The sequence below is a fragment of the Notolepis coatsorum genome (assembly GCF_963971535.1).
Source record: "Notolepis coatsorum genome assembly, chromosome: 8".
NCBI classification, from domain to species: domain Eukaryota; kingdom Metazoa; phylum Chordata; class Actinopteri; order Aulopiformes; family Paralepididae; genus Notolepis; species Notolepis coatsorum.
In genome coordinates, this window is record NC_140172.1 from 56,666,036 (window position 1) to 56,685,337 (window position 19,302).

Here is a 19,302-nt window from a genome sequence, read left to right on the forward strand (position 1 = left end):
TCATACAGAAATAGTACGTACATTCATTGGTACCTCCATTAGAATAACTCTTACATAAATAAAAATAATTGAAAAGAAGAAAAGAAAATGTAAATATAAAAATAAATGACATCTTTATAACACCTTCACTGCCTCCGCTCTCTCCCGGGGTCCGGGTCACGGCTGACCGCGGGAGAGAGCGGGGGGACTCATCCTATAATAGCAGCCCTCCTATATCTTCCCTTCTCAGATATTCATTAAATGGTTTCCATATATCCTCGTAAACCTCTATATTGTTCCTGAGGATATATGTTATTCTCTCCATAGACATGCATTGTGCCATGTTCTTAATCCAAGCACCGATTGTGGGTGCGTCTATTTTCTTCCAATTGAAAGATATTGTTCTTTTTGCCTGTAGTATAGAAAAATCAATACATTTAAATTGTTTGGTTCTCAGGTTCAGATTTATTGGATATAAATGTAACAATATCATTTTGGAGTCTAGTGGGATATTGGAAAAATATGTATATTAACTTAAATATGTCCACTTTAAAAATAAATAAAAACTGCAGCCAATTTACTTATGATAGAGCATTCATTCATTCAAGTGCCATACAACTATTTATTTTCCATTCATTTTTTTTGTTAGTTTTTTATTTATAAGTGCAGAGATTGTTGTGTGATGTTATTACTCATTAGTATTAGACTCTAATCCTAATGAGATATTCCTCTAAATATGACTTTGAAAACGGCCAAAATTTCAGGAAAAAGGTAAAAAACATATTCCGGCGTGCACGGTTTTGGGGGCCCCCATAGCTCTCAGGTGATAACTCAAACCCTGCTTGTGACTAGCTCCCGGGTACTCCCGATTGATGTGTGGGTTTGAAAGGCTTGTTGTGGAGTAATATAGTAAGGTTAGTAAAAGATCGTTTGCTATGGGAGATTAACTAACTAATCGGCTAACATTTAATTAAGATAAGATAAGATATTCCTTTATTGATCCCCTTGGGGAAATGCAGGCGTCATGGCAGCATGGGGGAGGGGAGGTACAGGTAGTTTAAAAAAGCAGTGTAAACAATATAACAAATCAATATAATTAACTCTGGACATGTGCATATGGGCAACAAGGTGCGAGATGAGGGTATGTATGCCCTCTCAGTTATATTTGCCCTACAATAAATAGTTACAATATATAATCTAATAATCTAAATCTAATCTAATATATAATCTAAAAAAAATGCTAAATATATGCAATATATAATCTAATAATCCAATCATCTAAATCTAAGATAATATATAATAAAAAAAAAATGCTAAATGCTCAAATAATAAATGCTAAATATATGACCTGTGCTAGCAGGTGATAAATCACTTGTCACGGTTGTTGTGGATGTTTTTTTAACCACTAAAACGTACTGAACTGTGAAGCAAACTAGTTTCATTACTTGTTTGGCAACTAGCTAGCTCATATCCTTTACAACTACTGACAATCCTTTACAGGTGTTGTACAGTTGTACAGATGTACAATAGAGAGCATCTTGACTGGCAACATCACCTCCTGGTTTGGGAATAGCACTGCACAAGACCGAAGCAGACTACAAAGAGTGACACGTTCAGCCGAACGCACAATTGGAGGGGGGCTCCCCACCCTCCAGAACATTTACAACAAGCGTTGCAAGGGCAAGGCTAAGAGAATCATTAAAGACTCCAGTCACCCGAACAACTGCCTCTTTGAACTGCTGCGGTCAGGCAAGCGATACCGGAGTCTCAAGGCGAGCACAGAAAGACTCAGAAGAAGCTTCTATCCCCAGGCCATCAGGCTGCTAAACGAACAATGAACACTACACAACAACAACCACCAAATGCACATAGCACACACATCCACACGCACACACTCACTTTAAACAAACACACTGTAGCACCCACTCCACACACTTTATAGCACACACCCACTTTAAACAAACACACTGTAGCACCCACTCCCCACACTTTATATTTATTGATGAAGGATTGCACTACAACTCGTACACCTTACTGTAAATTGTACCTAAATTGTACCTCATCCCATTTCTGCTTTGCACTATATAGTACTGTACATTAGTACACTGCATAGTATTGTATATTATATGGTAACTCAGTTACGTCTATTCTGCATCGAACATTGTACATATGTCTATACTGAACACTGTGACCTCATTTTCTACTTCTAAATTACATGCTATACTATGTTATTTGATACTATCTTGTCTAGCACAGTCTCTGGAGCGTAACAGTAAGAAGCATTTTGTATGAAAGTATTCTGTACTTCTGTATGACAACTATTAAAGAAACTTGAAACAGGAAGTAGATTGGATGTCTGTTAATGGTTTGGTTATGTTGACATCCAGGAGGATACTAAAGGGCCTTTAGTCATATTTCCATAATACTCACTTATGTTAATGCAATTAGATTGAAAAGCACAATTTTCATTGTACAGATTCTTTAATTTAACTAAGCTGGTTTATATATGAACCACAGAACCACCTTACGGCCACAATGTGGCTCTAAAATATATGCAACACAACTAAACACACTACACACTATGTCACTATGCTCACACTACTAAACACACAATGTCACTATGCTCACACAACTAAACACACTACACACTATGTCACTATGCTCACACAACTAAACACACTACACACTATGTCACTATGCTCACACTACTAAACACACTACACACTATGTCACTATGCTCACACTACTAAACACACTACACACTATGCCACTATGCTCTGGTATGCCTATCAAGTATCCCTGCTCTACACCATCTCTGCAGAGAGAACATCATATATTCTCAATTACATGTAAAAACCTTGGATAGAACAACCTGCCAGAGGCTTTTCCAGGGTTTGAACTGAGAAAAGAAAACCTACTGTACTTCTTGAATAGACCTCTCATACGGTCACATCATTATGACAAGCCCCGGTGCATTCACCCCCTCCCCCTGCCTATGGCAAACATTTACTTTAACCTTGATACTGCATGTGGGGTTAATGGGGAAAATTGTGTTTCACCAAAAGTGTTTATGTTTTGTTAACATTCCAATTTATAAAAGCCAAGTTGCTAACCCTAAATGTCCAGAGGTTGCAGAGAACGCTGGTGACGTCAGGTGACCAGATCTGCAATGCTAAGCTATGTTTTGGCTAGCATGTTTTCCTTTTTTTAAACTGCTGTTTAAAATTTTAAATCCCCTGCCTTATCAGAGAGATAAATGTATATTAGAAGGCTTTGTTCACGGGACCACAGCTGCATGAACCACAGATGAAGCTAGGAGCGATCTATTAATAGTCCATTCATTTTCCTAGAGCTGCAGCAAAGACTGGAGACTTGGGAGCAGCCAGAAAATATGTCACCCATGAGAGGTCTATTGACTAAATTGAAAGTGAGTTGGTCCCGCCCCCTACCCCCAATGTGATGATCATATTATGGTACATACAGAACATGAATGCAGAGAGAAGTGGAGAAACTTACTAATGAAAACGGCGGACATGGACACATTCTGTGAGGTGCGAGCGGTGGGTTGCGAGGGAGGATGTAATACACCAACCACCGTGAAGGACTCTGGTTTGACAGAGCTGGATTCCTCACAAGGATCTATTTGGTATCTACAAAAACAGTTAGTGGTACAAATAATAAATACGTGGGGCCCATCCATTGATTGTGTTTACATGAGCTCTTATCCAGGCAAACTGAATAGACCTTATCAGAAGAATTACGTTGCTAGGGCCCCAATGTATTTCCTGTTGGCTACTGTATTAGCAAACACTGAAACACATGAAATAAACTAAATAGAATGTTTATGAAAAGCTCTATATGCAGGGACTGATTATGAATCCAGGGGCCACTGGACACCAAAGCTTATTGTCTTGTCTCCATTAGCCTGGCTGGGGCTAGCCATGGTCTAGTGTGGTATGGTATGATTGGCTGGGGCTAGCCATGGTCTAGCATGGTGTGGTATGGTTCGCTGGGGCTAGCCATGGTCTAGCATCGTGTGGTATGGTTCACTGGGGCTAGCCATGGTCTAGCATGGTGTGGTATGGTTCGCTGGGGCTAGCCATGGTCTAGCATCGTGTGGTATGGTTCACTGGGGCTAGCCATGGTCTAGCATGGTGTGGTATGGTTCGCTGGGGCTAGCCATGGTCTAGCATGGTATGGTATGATTGGCTAGGGTGAGCCATGGTATGGTATGATTGGATAGGGTGAGCCATGGTCTAGGCAACCTTTCAAAGTTCACACCACCAACTGTGGTACACAAGCTAAACCATGATGATACAATAGTCCCAGCCATGTCTGGCCATGTTGTGAAAGGTGTCTGTCTCAGCCGGGGTCCAGCCAGGTCTGGCCAGGTTCTAAAGACAATGGAGACGCTCACTGTGTGCCAGACAGGCCACAGCAGGTCTAAACCCTGGCTAGTGGAGACAAGATGCATCGCTTCATTCAATCTTTTCACAGAAGACACAGAATCCAAAGGCAGATCTGCCAAGTTTGGTATGAATTCAAGGCACTTTAAATGTAAGCCAGTAATTTTGTTTGTATACAATAGGGTCCAGAGGTCCATTCCAATAATGAAGTAATGTAATTTGGACAATCTCCAATTATGGCTTTATATAGAAACAAATGCGAGTGCAAATCTCATCTTTCCATCGAAGAGGACCACCCAACCCTATTGTACAGGACACAATGGTGAGTATTACTTTCACAACTTTCACCTGTGATACATCTGATGGCTGAATGATATATATCTGAGAGTCTAAGGGCTTAAGAGTGGAAACTGCAGCATGTCTATAAATTACATCTCTATGTCCAAAACAGACAATACATGAATGATGGAAGAAGGGAAAAAAACATAAAAGTACATACTGTTATAGAAAATATTATATGTTTCATCCTATTACATCATTTGTACAGCTTACTGGGCATGTTCATAGCTCTGTTTAAATACATCTCTCTCATTATCTGTACAGCCTTGACTAGTTAATATAGTTAACTGGTATACAGTTTCTCAGACACTAGGGCGACAGTCTTAACAGTGTTCTTAAAACAACGGCCAATGCCCAGGACAGCTTGACTTGTGTCAGACACGACAAAACCCCTAAACCCATCTTTTGTTTACATTTTTACATCTTTGTTTTCATTTGTCATTTCCAGCTGGTATTTAATTGTAAGTCTGACCAGAGCTCTTTCTCACTTTCTGGTCAGACGCTCTTGTTTCACTTGTCTCTGATTGTAAACTGAGGATACTTTTCTGTGGCCACAGAAATGTCTTAGTTTTGATACAATTTGACTCATCTGAATTTCTACAGTTTCACTGTTTGGCTCCTTTAACCTCTTATCAAGCGGGCAGAAAAGTGGCAATTTTTTAACTAGAACTTGAGGACTGCATACTTTTTTTGCAAACCAAAACAACATACTTTATACTTATAGCACATGCATGAGCCTAGGGCTGTCCCCGACTAAGGATTTGGATAGTCGACTATGATTGGCCAAAATTTGCCGTTAGTCGACTATTAGTCGACCAAAAAAGAAAATTACAAACAAAATAAAACATACATTTTTATCATTCCATTTGGGCTGTGGGGGGTGCTTAATGTCTGAAGGAGTCGACTGAAGGCTTCTTGTCCTCTGCAAAAGCATGCAATTGGTCCACTGATGGATACATCTTGATATTTGTCTAGTCTAGTGTGTTCATTAGATGGGTGAAATCCTCTTTCAGTGCCTCTGTGCCTGTTTTCGTAGGCAGTTAGCCTCTGGTATGCGTGCCATTAGCGTTAGCCACGCTTCTATGCCTCTTTTCTTTTGGAAAGAATGATAAAAAAATATATATATATAAATTCTTTTTTTTTGTATTCGACTAAGAGGTTGGCAGTTGACCACGGCTCCTTTCGACCGAATAGTCGACTAATAGGGGTCAGCCCTACATGAGCCTGGTCTCTTTTGAAAGACATTCTGAAGTTTCTGATTCCAGAAAAAAAATTAACTTTTAGTGCTAACGTAATAGAGTAACATAGGTCTGAACTTGAGTTGTAGAAAAACTTGTTACTCAAGGTTTTCTGTAGTAGTTAGTAGTCCAGAGGTAGTATTTGCCCAGAAGGTGGGGAAAATAGCCTGAAGACTTATGTAGTACATATCCAAATTTCATAAAGATCCATTCAGAAATGAGTGATTAGGAGTGATTTTGGTTAGCTGTGTACAAAGAAAAACTCAGTTTTCTCATAGACTTCAATTCATTCGGCTGTTTTTCTCTTCCTGTTTTCGTGTTTTAGTTTTAGTTTTGTTTTTTAGATTCATACATGCACGTGGGGTATCATTGGAAAGCCACACTCATTGGCTACAATGATCCACAAGCATTTTCAAGATCAGATCTAGATTGACGGAACTACTGCAGCCTGAGTCAGGAGTGGTATTTTGTGCAAAACCGTGTACTTTGCCGCTATCGACAGGCAACAAATAAGCCTTAAATTTGATATATATATTGTCTTACACAATATGCACACCGAGCCACTAGGGGTTGCCAAAGTGCCGGTGTTCTGCGAAATTCTACTCCCTGCTGAATTCTGCTGCCAGCGCTCCTGCGCTTGCGCACGCATGCGCATGACCCACAATCCTTTTCCACGCGTTTTCAATCTACAATATTCTGCTGCCGAACGTCTTGTTTGACTTGTTGATGGTGAGCAATATCTTAAACATATTTGTACATACATAACTTATTACTGTATAAGCATGTAAATATTTGCATATAATTGGCTTTGCAGCAGAATGTATAAAGTATGTATAAAGTAGATGATAAAATGTCGGTACACCTGTTGGAATTCGGAGTGAACTATAGGGTGACGTCACCCAGCTGTCCAAAGATATAGGCGATTCGCGCTACGGCAGCAGTTCTCAGCAGAGTAGTAGAATTTCGCAGCACTGACGTCACCCTATAGTTCACCGGCAGCAGTTCTCAGCAGAGTAGTAGAATTTCGCAGACGCGTCTAGCGAGTCGCGCTACGGCAGCAGTTTTCGAGGAAGTAGTAGAATTTCGCAGAACACCGGTTGCAAAAAGTCCGAAAAACGCCCCATATGTGGGACGTTGCGTGGTAAGAGGTTGAAAGATTCCACAACAATACCTTAATATGAGAAGACATACCTTAATATGAGAAGACATACCTTAATGTGAGAATACATACCGTAATATGAGAATACATATTGCAACAAGCGTATAGGCAAAGAGGGTTCCAATGGACATCATATCGACCAATGCCTTCAGGTCAAACAGAAGAGCCATGATAGCTGGAGAAACATGCAGCAGAACATTTCCTTTTCACAGCAGGCTCATAGGATAGAACATAGATTCTCAATGTGGTTCGGGGACCCCCAGGGGTCCTTGAGGGGGTTCCAGGGGGCCCCCAGCAAAATGTGGACTAGTTTAATTTCACTATTTCATTCATTAGAAGTCAGTCCGATGAGAAGATATATAAGAATGACTATTCTGATCATAGATTTTACATTCTCCACAGGTTTCCCTTCAACTACAGTAGAGTTAGAATCATAATAGACTAGACAACTAGAATGGTCTCTGATGTTAGAAACATAATCCTATCAGATGGGATCCACTGCCTTCTGTTCTGGACCTCTCCCTTTTCCACCTGTTAACCCTTATGCTAGTGCAGGGGTGGCCAACCAGTCAGAGACTAAAAGCCACAAAAATGACTGTGGTACCACGAAGAGCCACACCATATATACCAGCATTTCTCAACCTTTTTTTCAGTCACGGCACCCTTCATGTGTTTATAGGTCCCACGCTCTGGCCTCTGATGTTGCTAATGTCTTTTTTATTTGGGCCTCACAGGGTTAACCTCTTAAGCCCGAGCAGTCCGGTACTGGACTGCAAATGACATCAGGCCATAAATCCATCTCTACAGAATGTATGAATTAATGTTGCATTTTCTTTTCAAATGTAGCCAAGAGTAAAGACCCTAACCCTGTCAAAACAGCAGCAAAGGTGTATATTTTCAGCATTACGTCAATGATTGTAACTGTTATTAGTGAAATATATGATTATAGAAATCTCAGGGCATTGAGTCGGAAACCGGCTGTGTGTAGTCTTTTGAAGGAAGAGACCCAGGGCTTTTGATGGACTTTCGAATTTCAAAAAACTACCCTACCCATCCCACGCCAGCCCCATGTCAATCATCTGACTTCTGGATAAACTTTTTTATTTCTCTTATTTTTCAGGATTATCTCCCACAAATCTGAACGTTATTGCCATAATACAGAACACAGTTTGTTTCTCTACCTTTCTGTGAATGTCTAGCAAAAAACGGCATTGCAATCTGATGAAAGATTTTGGAGAAATTCACATTATAAAAAAGTAACTAGGCGGTCAGGAGATTGTGCTTGTCACCAATGCAAGAGGCTGCGGTCTCGACTCCCGGAGAGTCAGCATTGCCTTGGCTCGGGCTGATCACTATACTAACTCGTTTGGCTGAGTTAGGGGCAGGGGAGCCGTGGGTGGGTCCTGGACGTTGTGGACAGCGACCCCTACAGTTCGGTCGGGGCGCCTGCTCAGCAAGGGTAGGATCTGGAGAGAGGTAGTGCGACCTTCCACACGTTACACTCTCCCGGTGAGAATCTGCGCGGCCAGGCTGGCTGCCGGCTGGCTGCACATGCGTCGGAGGAAAGCATGTGACAGTCTCCGGCCTCTCGGACCAACAGTAGGGGAAAGTGCGCAACAACCAGGAAGGGGGTTGGGAATTGGCATAACGACTAACAGTGGGATGGGAGAAAAATCGGAAAAAAGGGGGGGGCGGGGGGGGGGGATAATTATAAAAAAAAAAGGTAACTGTACTTGTGAATCACACCTGGTGATACTAAATCCAGATTGAATTCTGTCATTGGAAAGGGGAGATTTGGCCCAATCCATAGATGTGCGACTTGGCCATAATAGGGTAATTTATAGGCCTGATATTCTATAATCATATTTCAAATGAACCATTAAAAAAAATCTGTAAATGTTTATTCTACATCTTATGGAATGTTAAAAAATAAAAATATATATATATATATTATAATCATTATAATTATTTTTTTTTTATGGAGGGAGGAGCCACACATTGGCGGGCAAAGAGCCGCATGCGAGCCGCGGGTTGGCCACCCCTGTGCTAGTGTAACACAAACACAAGTGATACAGACAAACAATGTTTATTTCTCATATAATGTTAATTCCATTCGTTCCACCATTTTATGTCAGCTAGTTCAGTGTTGACAGATTTAACACTATCGCCATGAAGCCACGTACAGCCAATGATCTTCAGTACAGCATGATGTACGATGTTTTGATGCTATTGCAATTAATGCATGTGCATTCAAATCACATATATATAAGGCATTATTACTCAACTAGGACCCCAACCAGCCAACCATAGCAGACCATATCCTAGTGTACATACACTGGTCCTACACACACTGCAATGCAAGTGAACCGCCTGAATGAATCAGTTAGTGACATTGCCGTCTATGACATGCTTTACATGTAAAAAGCTCATATTGTGATTTGAGCTTTAAACCATAATCCATATGGCCTTGTCAAAGGTTGGGGGAAGAATAGCAGTGATTCAATATCGGTGATTCAAAGCATAAACAAATGTGTGACTAAATAAGAATGGAGACATGTATTCATTCCCTAGCTGTGTTGTAGTTGGAAGTAAAGCCTTGTTTTGTCTAATTGGAAATCAGGCCAACTTGGATACAACTAGGCACACCCTTTCCTTCACAGTAGTTCTGTTTGTGGAAGTGGGAGAGCATCCCTGCTGTCTGACTATGATTACAGAGTGGAGACCGTGGAAATGTACTGTAAATAACTAGAAGCGGAACTGCAGCCACGATGGTGTGTCAATAACTGGTACTACTGATTATGTTTATCATAGCCTGACCAGTTCCTGATCAGGTTTATTTTTTTGAAATCTGATTGCAATGTGAACAACGGCATCTAGACCTGTCCTCAAAGCATTGGTTCTCAACTTTTTCATGTCAAGGACCCCCAAATAGATGCGTATTAGATACGTAATAGATATGTAATAGATACGTAATAGATACGTAATAGATACGTAATAGATACGTAATAGATATGTAATAGATACGTAATAGATACATAATAGATATGTAATAGATATGTAATATATACGTAATAGATATGTAATAGATACGTAATAGATACATAATAGATACATAATATATACTAAATAGGTCAGGGACCTCCATTTGATATGACTGTCTCAGGGACCCCCATCTAAGAAGATATTTGTTGTTAGATATGATTTAGCCCAGAGTTCCCTAACTGTCTGTAATGTACAGTGGGGGGATAAACGGAGGAGAGAGTGAACCCTATGATCAGAACAGTCAGTCTTATACATTCTCTCATGGGGCTAAACTTCTAGTCATTGAAATAATAGTTCAATTAAACTTTTCCTAATTTTTCTGGGGACCTCCTGGAACCCCCTCAAGGACCCCATTCTGAGAACCACTGATGGATGAACCGACTTTGGATGATAAATATCACATTGAAAGGACCAGTGTAACCATGTTTGGTTCATAACTGGGGCTTGTCTTGTAATCTGGGTGGTTAGGTCAATACGGTATATTACATGTGTTCAAAGTATATTTCTACCAATTATGTACTATTCTGCAATGTATACTTGCAATGTATTTTAGGTCGTTGTTCACAGTTTTACCTGCTACAACCCCAGAGGCCAGTGTGGCTATGACAGGACTCTGTCTGTCACTCAAGCTGGCCAGAGGTTTGAAGAGCAGGCCGTCTCTGGCCATGGCAAACAGCACACGTGGCATTGGGAACATGGATCCCAGGAGGCTGTGGATGAACCGAGAACACACACAGACATTAAGCACTCTCTCAAGACCGTGAAGTGTTACAAAGTGGCATGCCTGTGAGCCACCACTAGGGACAGATTGGCAAACAGGGAGTCCGTGCACAGTCAATTTGGGGGCAACAGGCTCAAGCTACAAAAAAGGCACTTAACCCACCAAGTGTTCATTTTTTATTATTTTATTTTATGGACACTTGGACGCAAAAAGGCAGGGGCTCAAGCCCCCCTTCGGCCCTATCTTCACATGTAAGTGAGTATATTTTCCCATACTGAAAGTATATTGTTAATACTGCTTTGACCCAAATATAACACGCAATATACAACCTGAAAAGGGGGGGACGTCTTATATCTGAGGTCTAGAGATTGGTGATTGGGATTCTGGAGTGATATTTAGCCACTTCCCCAGTAAGATTAGCATGGCAGTGAGCTTAGCATGGCATTTTTTGTATCAATGGATCCCTTGCAATCTCAAGATCCATATGATGTCATTGGCTTCAAACTTAAAAACTGACCTTGGTACGACCTTCAAAGGACAGTGATGCTAATGGTTCATCCACTGGCTAACCAGTAGGTTTCAGAGGGTTGAAAGTGAGGCCAAGTTAACCAGGTTCAGGACTGAGGAGGTTATAATTCACATTTTAACATCACAGTGATCAATGTCTAATTTAAATAACCTATGGTTCTATTTTTCACTTTGAGATCTAAATTATGTTAGAAATAGGCCTACCAGGCTACAGTTTAATTTGTATTTTTATTTAAATAACTCTCCAACATGTTTGGTACATTTGTATCTAATGTAAACGGGACCATTCCATTTAAAATATGTAAATATATACCTACCTTGTTTGATTCATTGTGTTAGTATTACTGGTCCAATATACTTATTTTCTATATAAAAACTAGATTTGATCTTCAAAAGATCATTTATCAGAGGAGGCACCCTCCCCAGACAGACAGTAGGGCAATGCGCACAACTACCAGGAAGGGAATTGGCATAACGACTAAATTGGGGGATGGGAGGAAAGGTAGAAAGGCAAAATATATATATATATATAATATAATAATATATATTCAGGTCAATACAGAATATTAAATGTGTTGTGAAGGATCAGATTAAACCGAATATATATATTTATTTATATATATATATTTAAATAGTATTTGTATATCGTTTGATATCCCCTGTATATTCCTTGTACAATATGCACTGAATATCCCTTTAGTCTACTAAACAGCCCATAATAGTTTCATTCCACCATTGGACGAGAACCTGGCGCCATCAGCCATACCCCTAGGTTCAAGTTCAATCGTGCCGCCCAACATGTCGTGGCAAGCCCCGGTTCCGCGTAGGAATACGTCTGGCGAAATACGAATGGTACTATTTGTTCATAGCGCATATATATATGGCGCAAGTAAAGTAGAACTTTCTTTTAGTCCAGTTCTTTACCCTCCAACAGAGTAACAGACGCGAAGCCTCACCCACGACGCACGTGTGGTGCAGTAAGGCCTACTTGGCCTCAGAATAGGCATTGAGATATCGTGTGGATTGATAGTTGAATTGTCATAGTTTGGCACTATACCGTCGAGTTGGACGTATTCTATTAAGCTAATAATAGTCTATTTATGTATGGTGCATCGTTCGGTTAGAGTTATAAAGTTATCAGTACCCCCATCGTTCCTGACGTTATCTGGACGCTTAACCAGGCTGGGCAGACCACTAGTGGTGCTTGCATCCGAGGAGCTCCGGGCCAGGGCGACTGGACCTGTATATTGGATTACTCTACCCGGACGACGGCGAGCCTTCCACGGCTTGGATTATGCTTTGGGTGCTTTGATTATTCCATGGATAACGGCCAACACTGCGGAGTGTTGGAACTACCCCCCGGAGAGGACTCCAGGTGAGACGGCGCTCTACACCAGTGAGGTCGCCTCACGTCTCTCCGTTGTGGACCGGCAGCTACCGTCCACCAGAGGGTCCAGCTGTATTCGTCTGCGGACCGAGGTTCTGTGGGCACCGTGTTCAAGACTTTGAATTCTCCCAAGAAATCGTCGGCCAGATGGGATACCGCCAGCGGCTTCTCTAACCCCCCCCTCCTACTGTCTTACAACCAGCGGGACCCCCCCCCCCCCCTTAGTGTATCCAGCTATAATCATTTAAGTACCATCGCTATAGTTTCCTAAAGAAACAGGTTGTATACTTACTCCCTGCGTAACCAGAGATTGGACATTCAATGTTGATTTACCTACGAATACTCATTTGCCATACAAGTGCATTTCAAATCATAAGTGTAAACAAGTGAACGTTGTATATACCTTTTGCTATATTAAATATTCGATTTGTACATTTGTGTGGACTTCGTTTCATCAGGTGGGAAAGTGTTCATCATATTTATATCATGTACTGGATGGCCAGAAGTTAAAGTACAAGAGGTAGTGGTATTAAATACCATATCTAACAATACAGTCAGGGAATTGTACCCCTCAGTTACAATTGGTCCTTCGAGCCGGAGGGTAACTAGTGTAATATTAATATAGTGTTATTAATATTGAAATGGCCTATGATGAACACTCCACGAAACGGTCCTCCTAACCTAGAACGCCCGCGGCGCAGACGACAGCCACCTCAGTACTTAGAGGATTACACTGTCAGTCAACTACCTAGCCTTCGACAAACGGTAAACGCGGTAAAAGTAGAAAGTAAAATTATGTCTGACCTTAACGACCAGGTTTCCCCGACCACAGAGGCCCTAGTAGGTCCTAATGTAACTGACCAAGCTCACGGTGGGGACCAGGAGGGAGCTGACATGCCTTTACCCCCCGCCACTACCGAAGAAGTAGTCCCCGACCAGCCCCGGGAGGAAGACAACCCTACAGAGAGAGAACTCTGCACGGAAGAAGAGGAGGAGAGCGCCGAGGAAATAGAGCTCCAGGACTCCCCAACGAGTACCCCCAGGAGCGGCTCACGCAGGAGCGGCTCACCACCACAACCGCCTTCCCCCAGCGAAGCGGAGAGGATGCTACAACAGGCGTTCCTCGTCAGCCTGACAGCCTCTACCGAACGCGATCGACTTCAGGGTGAACGCGATCGTCTCCAAGCACAGGCGCTTAGCGAGCGCGAACAACTCCAAGCACAGGTGCTTAGCGAGCGCGAACAACTCCAAGCGCAACAACGGAGCGAAGAAGAGCGCACACGCCTGGAGATGAGACGCCTTCAGACGGAAGAGAATATGGCAAGAGACCGGGCCGACGCCCAGCGCGCCGCTGCCGGTGTCCAAAGAGAAGCAGATCTCACCAAGCGCGAAGTCGAGCGCGACAAGTTACAAGCGCAGCTAATGGAGCAGCTGATCCGCAAGGCAACACCCTCTCCCTCCGCCAGGGGTTCAAGGAACTCGTCGAGACAACAGTCAAGGGCAGCGTCTCCTCACCGAGCAAGCGACCCTGAACTTGACCAACAGACCGAGCCTATACCCCCCGCAGACCCCCTTCCCAGACCGGTCCAAGCGAGACCCAGCTACAAGGAAGGAGCGGCATACACTGCGGAGAAGCTAAATAAACGATTACAGGATCTGGAAGATCTGATAGAGGAAGAAGAGGGAGAGGAGGAGAACCAAGCCCGACGACAGCACAGTACTCCACCGGACCAGGAGGCCCAGTACAGCCCAGGCTATACCCCCGCGGCGCTGCGCTACAGACCCCCGACTCTATTCACGGGTGAGCACGACGCACGACCAGCCCCGAGGAATAGCACCTGGACCAGCGGGCCATGGTACCCTGTCAGTACCTGCCCACAGCGAGGCGCAAGAGGGGACTCGCCTAGGAGGTCTCTCCCCCAACGCTCGCCGATGTATCAGCCATCCACGGCGTCATACATTGCCACGCCGTCGTTTCCAGACTTCGCCTATGAGAGTCGAGCACAGTACACGGAGCTCCGGATGTGCTTAGAGACAATGATGGTGGATGTCGCTGATGAACGCCACAAGTATGCAATATTACTGAAGCACCTGAAAGTACCGCGAGCGCACAATATAGCGCTAGCCTATGCCACCTCTTCGACACCATACACAGCGGCCCTAGCGGCGCTGGACCAGAGATATGGACGTATATGGGATTACGTAATCCAAGAGATAAGGCATATTGATCGCCTACCCCCAGCCACAGACAATCGCTCATTAGACGACCTGTCAATCAAAGTGCAGTCCCTGGTAGGGATGCTGGGAGCGCAACGGGAAAAGGGCATGCATGAGCTATACGCCAACTCTAACGTCGAGAGGATTTTGGAGAAGCTGCCACCCGCAAGACAAGAGCGTTTTAGGCGGCAGAGAGACTACCGGGATCCCAACGGCCCCGAACCATCCCTCCTTGATCTAGCCGACTTCCTGGCGAGAGAAGTCAGCAGCTTACGACTGGATACGTTCGGGCGGAGCACGCCAAGCTCCAGAGAGGGACCCAGGAGAATAAATGATGGAAGAAGATCGGTGACTGTCATGCACCAATCAGAGTCAGTACCGAGCAGTAAGAGCCACAGTACCCCCTCGAGAAAAGAGAAGTGGAAGATGGTTTGCCCCTACTGTGAGAAAGAACACTGGCTGTCACAATGTGACCTATTCACAAAGATGAATGCAGAAGAAGTGAGTCAATGGATAAAGTCCAACAGGCGCTGTTACCGATGTGCGCGACCACACATGGCAGCCGAATGCCGCCTAAAGAAAAGGTGCAGTCGGTGCGACGGAGCCCATCTAGATATACTACATGAAAGTAACAGAAGACGGCCTCCACCTGCACCATCGAGCGGCACCAAGGCAAGTGTCATGTACATTGACCCCGCCAGCAGCAGCGGCGCCCAAGTGCTCTTAAAGGTAGTCCGTGTGACATTGAGCTACCAAGATAAAGTCATGGACACTTATGCCGTCCTTGATGACGGGTCAGAGAAGACCCTTCTGCTCGCGTCCGCTGCGGCCCAGCTGGGACTGCGGGGGAGCAAGAACGAAATGACGATTCGGACAATAAGAAGGGATTTAAAGACGATAAAGGGCGAGAATGTCTCCTTCACTATCGCAGCAAACGGGCAGCCAGAGCGACGGTACAAGATTACAAATGCTTTCACCAGCCAAGAAATAGGACTATCGCAGTACACCTACCCCATCGCCAAATTGATGGATAAATATGTGCACCTGCGTCAATTACCTATCCCGCTCATAGACGGCGCTACCCCGACCCTGCTGATAGGCTCCGACCATGCAGAACTCATAGTCCCGATTGACCGGGTCCATACAGGACCCCGAGGCTGTCCTGCAGCAGTCGAGACCCGCCTAGGGTGGACCCTACAAGGCCCCCTCGCTAAATCTCTCAACCGAACAGCAGCCACTAGCTGCCTCCACTCCAGAACGACAGAAGAAGACACCACTCTCCTGCAGCATGTTGAGAGGCTATGGACACTAGAGACAATGCCCTTTAAGAACGAAAAGAAAGATATTCGTTCTAAAGAAGACATTTACGCCATCAACCTACTCGAGCAGGGGACAAAGAGAGTCACAGTCGGCGGAGTGATGAGATACGCAACTCCACTCCTGAGGCGAGAGGGAATGCCCACCTTTCACGCAAAGAAAGACGCCACGGAGCGCTATCTATTGAACACAGAGCGGCGCCTAGCCAAAGACCCCGCTCAAGAGCGTGTACCGCGCTGAGATTGAGAAGCTAATCACAGCGGGACACGTAACAAAGATTGACATTAAAGAGGCCGATCAGACGACCGAATCATGGTACGTGCCGCATCACAAGGTCCATCACAACGGCAAGGATCGCATTGTGTTTAACTGCAGCTACCAGATCGGATCCCAAAATCTGAATAAAGAGCTCTTGCCCGGCCCCACACTCGGCCCCTCCCTACTAGGCGTGCTACTGCGCTTCCGCCAGGACAAGGTGGCTATCAGCGGGGATATCAAAGGGATGTTCTTGTAGGTGAGACTAGTAGAGGAGGACAAGCCCCTGCTGCGGTTCCTATGGAGAGAGAGGATCGGAGATGAGAACCCAGCCATCTACCAGTGGGAAGTACTCCCCTTCGGAACCACATGCAGCCCGTGCTGTGCTACATTTGCACTACAGAAACACGTCGCAGAGGACCCAGCAGCAGATGAAGAGGTCCAACACAGTGTGAAGAACAGTTTCTACGTGGACAACTGTTTACAAAGCGTTTCGACTCAAGAAGAAGCCGAGGCTCTCCTAATCAAGCTACGCGCCTCCCTGATCAAAGGCGGCTTTGATCTCAGGCAGTGGGCCAGCAGTGACCCGCGCGTATTGCGCAGCCTCTCCCCCGCGGACGGGGCTGCCAGCAGCGAGACCTGGATGTCGACCATCCCAGGAGAGGCCCGGGAGATGACACTGGGACTGGTCTGGCGCTTCGAAACAGACTCGCTCCACTATAGACACAAACCCTTGGCTCCAGAGCAGGGAAGGTCGACGGCGATACCGACCACCAGACGGAGTGTGTACAGAACACTCGCCAGACAATATGACCCGTTGGGATGTATTCTACCTTACACCACCAGGGCAAAGATGATTGTACGAGCACTATGGGACAAGGACCAGGGCTGGGACGACCCAATACCCGCACACCTTGCCTCAACATGGAGAGAGTGGGAGACGGAACTCCGCTCACTCCCAGGTGTCAATATACGCCGCAGCTACTTCCCATCCACAGTGAGGCCAGAGACATGCGAGATTGATCTACACGTCTTCAGCGACGCCTCCGAAGTAGCCTATGGATCGGTGGCCTACTTGCGTGCCCAAGAGAAGGGAGGAAAGATACACACTGCTTTCATCCTGGCCCGCTCAAGAATAGCCCCACGTAAGCAACAATCTATCCCACGTCTAGAGCTCTGCGCAGCCCTAGCAGGAGCGCATCTAGCCACGTTAATCCAACGTGAACTCACCATTCCGGTGCACAGAACAATCTTGTGGTCAGATTCCACGACAGTACTCACATGGATCAAGTCTGATTCATGCAGATACAAAGTCTTCGTGGGAGTCAGAGTCACCGAGATTCAAGAGTTAACAGAAGCAGCGAGCTGGCGGTATGTGGACACCAAACACAACCCAGCTGACGTCATCACCCGGGGAATGTCTCTGTTTCCTTACCCGTCGCAACATCTACAGTGACGGACCAGAATTCCTCAAGCTCCCGGAAGGAGAGTGGCCTACGCCCACCCCACGGGAAGCAAGTAACGAAGAGGCTGAGAACAAGAAACCTATGTTCTGTGGACTGAGCACAGTCGCCTCCACAGACCCCAACATAGATGACTGCATTACCCTAGAGAGTGCGCAGCAGAGGACATTCCTGTGGCACCACCCAGAGATTCAGTCCACCACTGACATGTCAGCAGCTGACTACGAAGAAGCAGAATTTCTTCTACTACAACGAGCCCAGAGAGACTCGTTCCCCGATGAGCTAGACTGTCTACAGGGAGGAAACCCCGTCCCATCAGACAGCAGACTGCTCCACCTGGCACCCGAGAGTGACGCCCATAATCTCATCAGAGTGGGTGGTCGCCTGCGGAGAGCCCCCGATCTACCGGATGACATTAAGTACCCGATAGTCTTGAACAGCCGACACAAGGTCACAGAGCTGATCATAAAGAAATACGACGAGGATGTACACCACGCAGGAGCAGAGAGAGTCTTCGCGGAGATCAGACGTCGTTATTGGATACTGCAAGGGAGAGAAGCAGTGCGGCGCTTCCAGCGAACCTGTCTAGACTGCCGTAAGTGGCACGCGCAGCCCAGCATACCACGGATGGCTGACATACCTCCCTGTCGCCTCCGACTCGGCGACAAGCCATTCCACTCCACAGGCATGGACTGCTTTGGCCCGTTGTATATAAAGAGAGGAAGAGGAACCGAGAAGTGGTGGGGTATTGTATTCAAATGCATGACCACCAGAGCGATACATATCGAGCTCCTTCCGACCATGAGCACAGACTCATTCCTTATGGCCTTCCGAAGATTCACATCACGGAAAGGAAAACCGTCTACATTGTTGTCTGATCACGGGACAAACTTCAAAGGCGGAGAAAGAGAGCTGAGAGAGAGCTTCCAAGCTATGGGCCCAGAACTTAAGACCCACCTCGCTCCATCCCAGATTGACTTCCAGTTTAATCCCCCGAACGCACCCCACTTCGGTGGAACCTGGGAACGAGAAGTACGTTCTATAAAGACAGCCCTGTACGCCGTGCTTGGGGCCCAGACTGTGGCGGAGGAAGTCCTAATGACAGTCCTCACGGAGATCGAGGGAGTATTGAACTCAAAGCCCCTCGGTTACGTCTCCAGTGATGTAGCAGATGTCGACCCAGTCACCCCCAACACACTCTTAATGTAGCGGCTGGACCCCGCGCTACCCCAGACAATGTACAGGCCTGAA

At 45.2% G+C, this 19,302-nt stretch overlaps 1 protein-coding gene across 1 annotated transcript in view; it reads right to left on the reverse strand.

The window, feature by feature from the left end:
• The window catches only part of LOC311233455 (cationic amino acid transporter 2), a gene marked incomplete at both ends in the record, with an annotated part of 63,582 nt that overhangs the window by 14,513 nt on the left and 29,767 nt on the right, over positions 1-19,302 (reverse strand). The window contains 3 exons of the mRNA XM_084320422.1: positions 3,496-3,629; positions 7,194-7,296; positions 10,737-10,873. Coding sequence (XP_084176548.1) covers positions 3,496-3,629; positions 7,194-7,296; positions 10,737-10,873 — 374 coding nt within the window. The remainder of the gene's footprint in view (positions 1-3,495; positions 3,630-7,193; positions 7,297-10,736; positions 10,874-19,302) is intronic.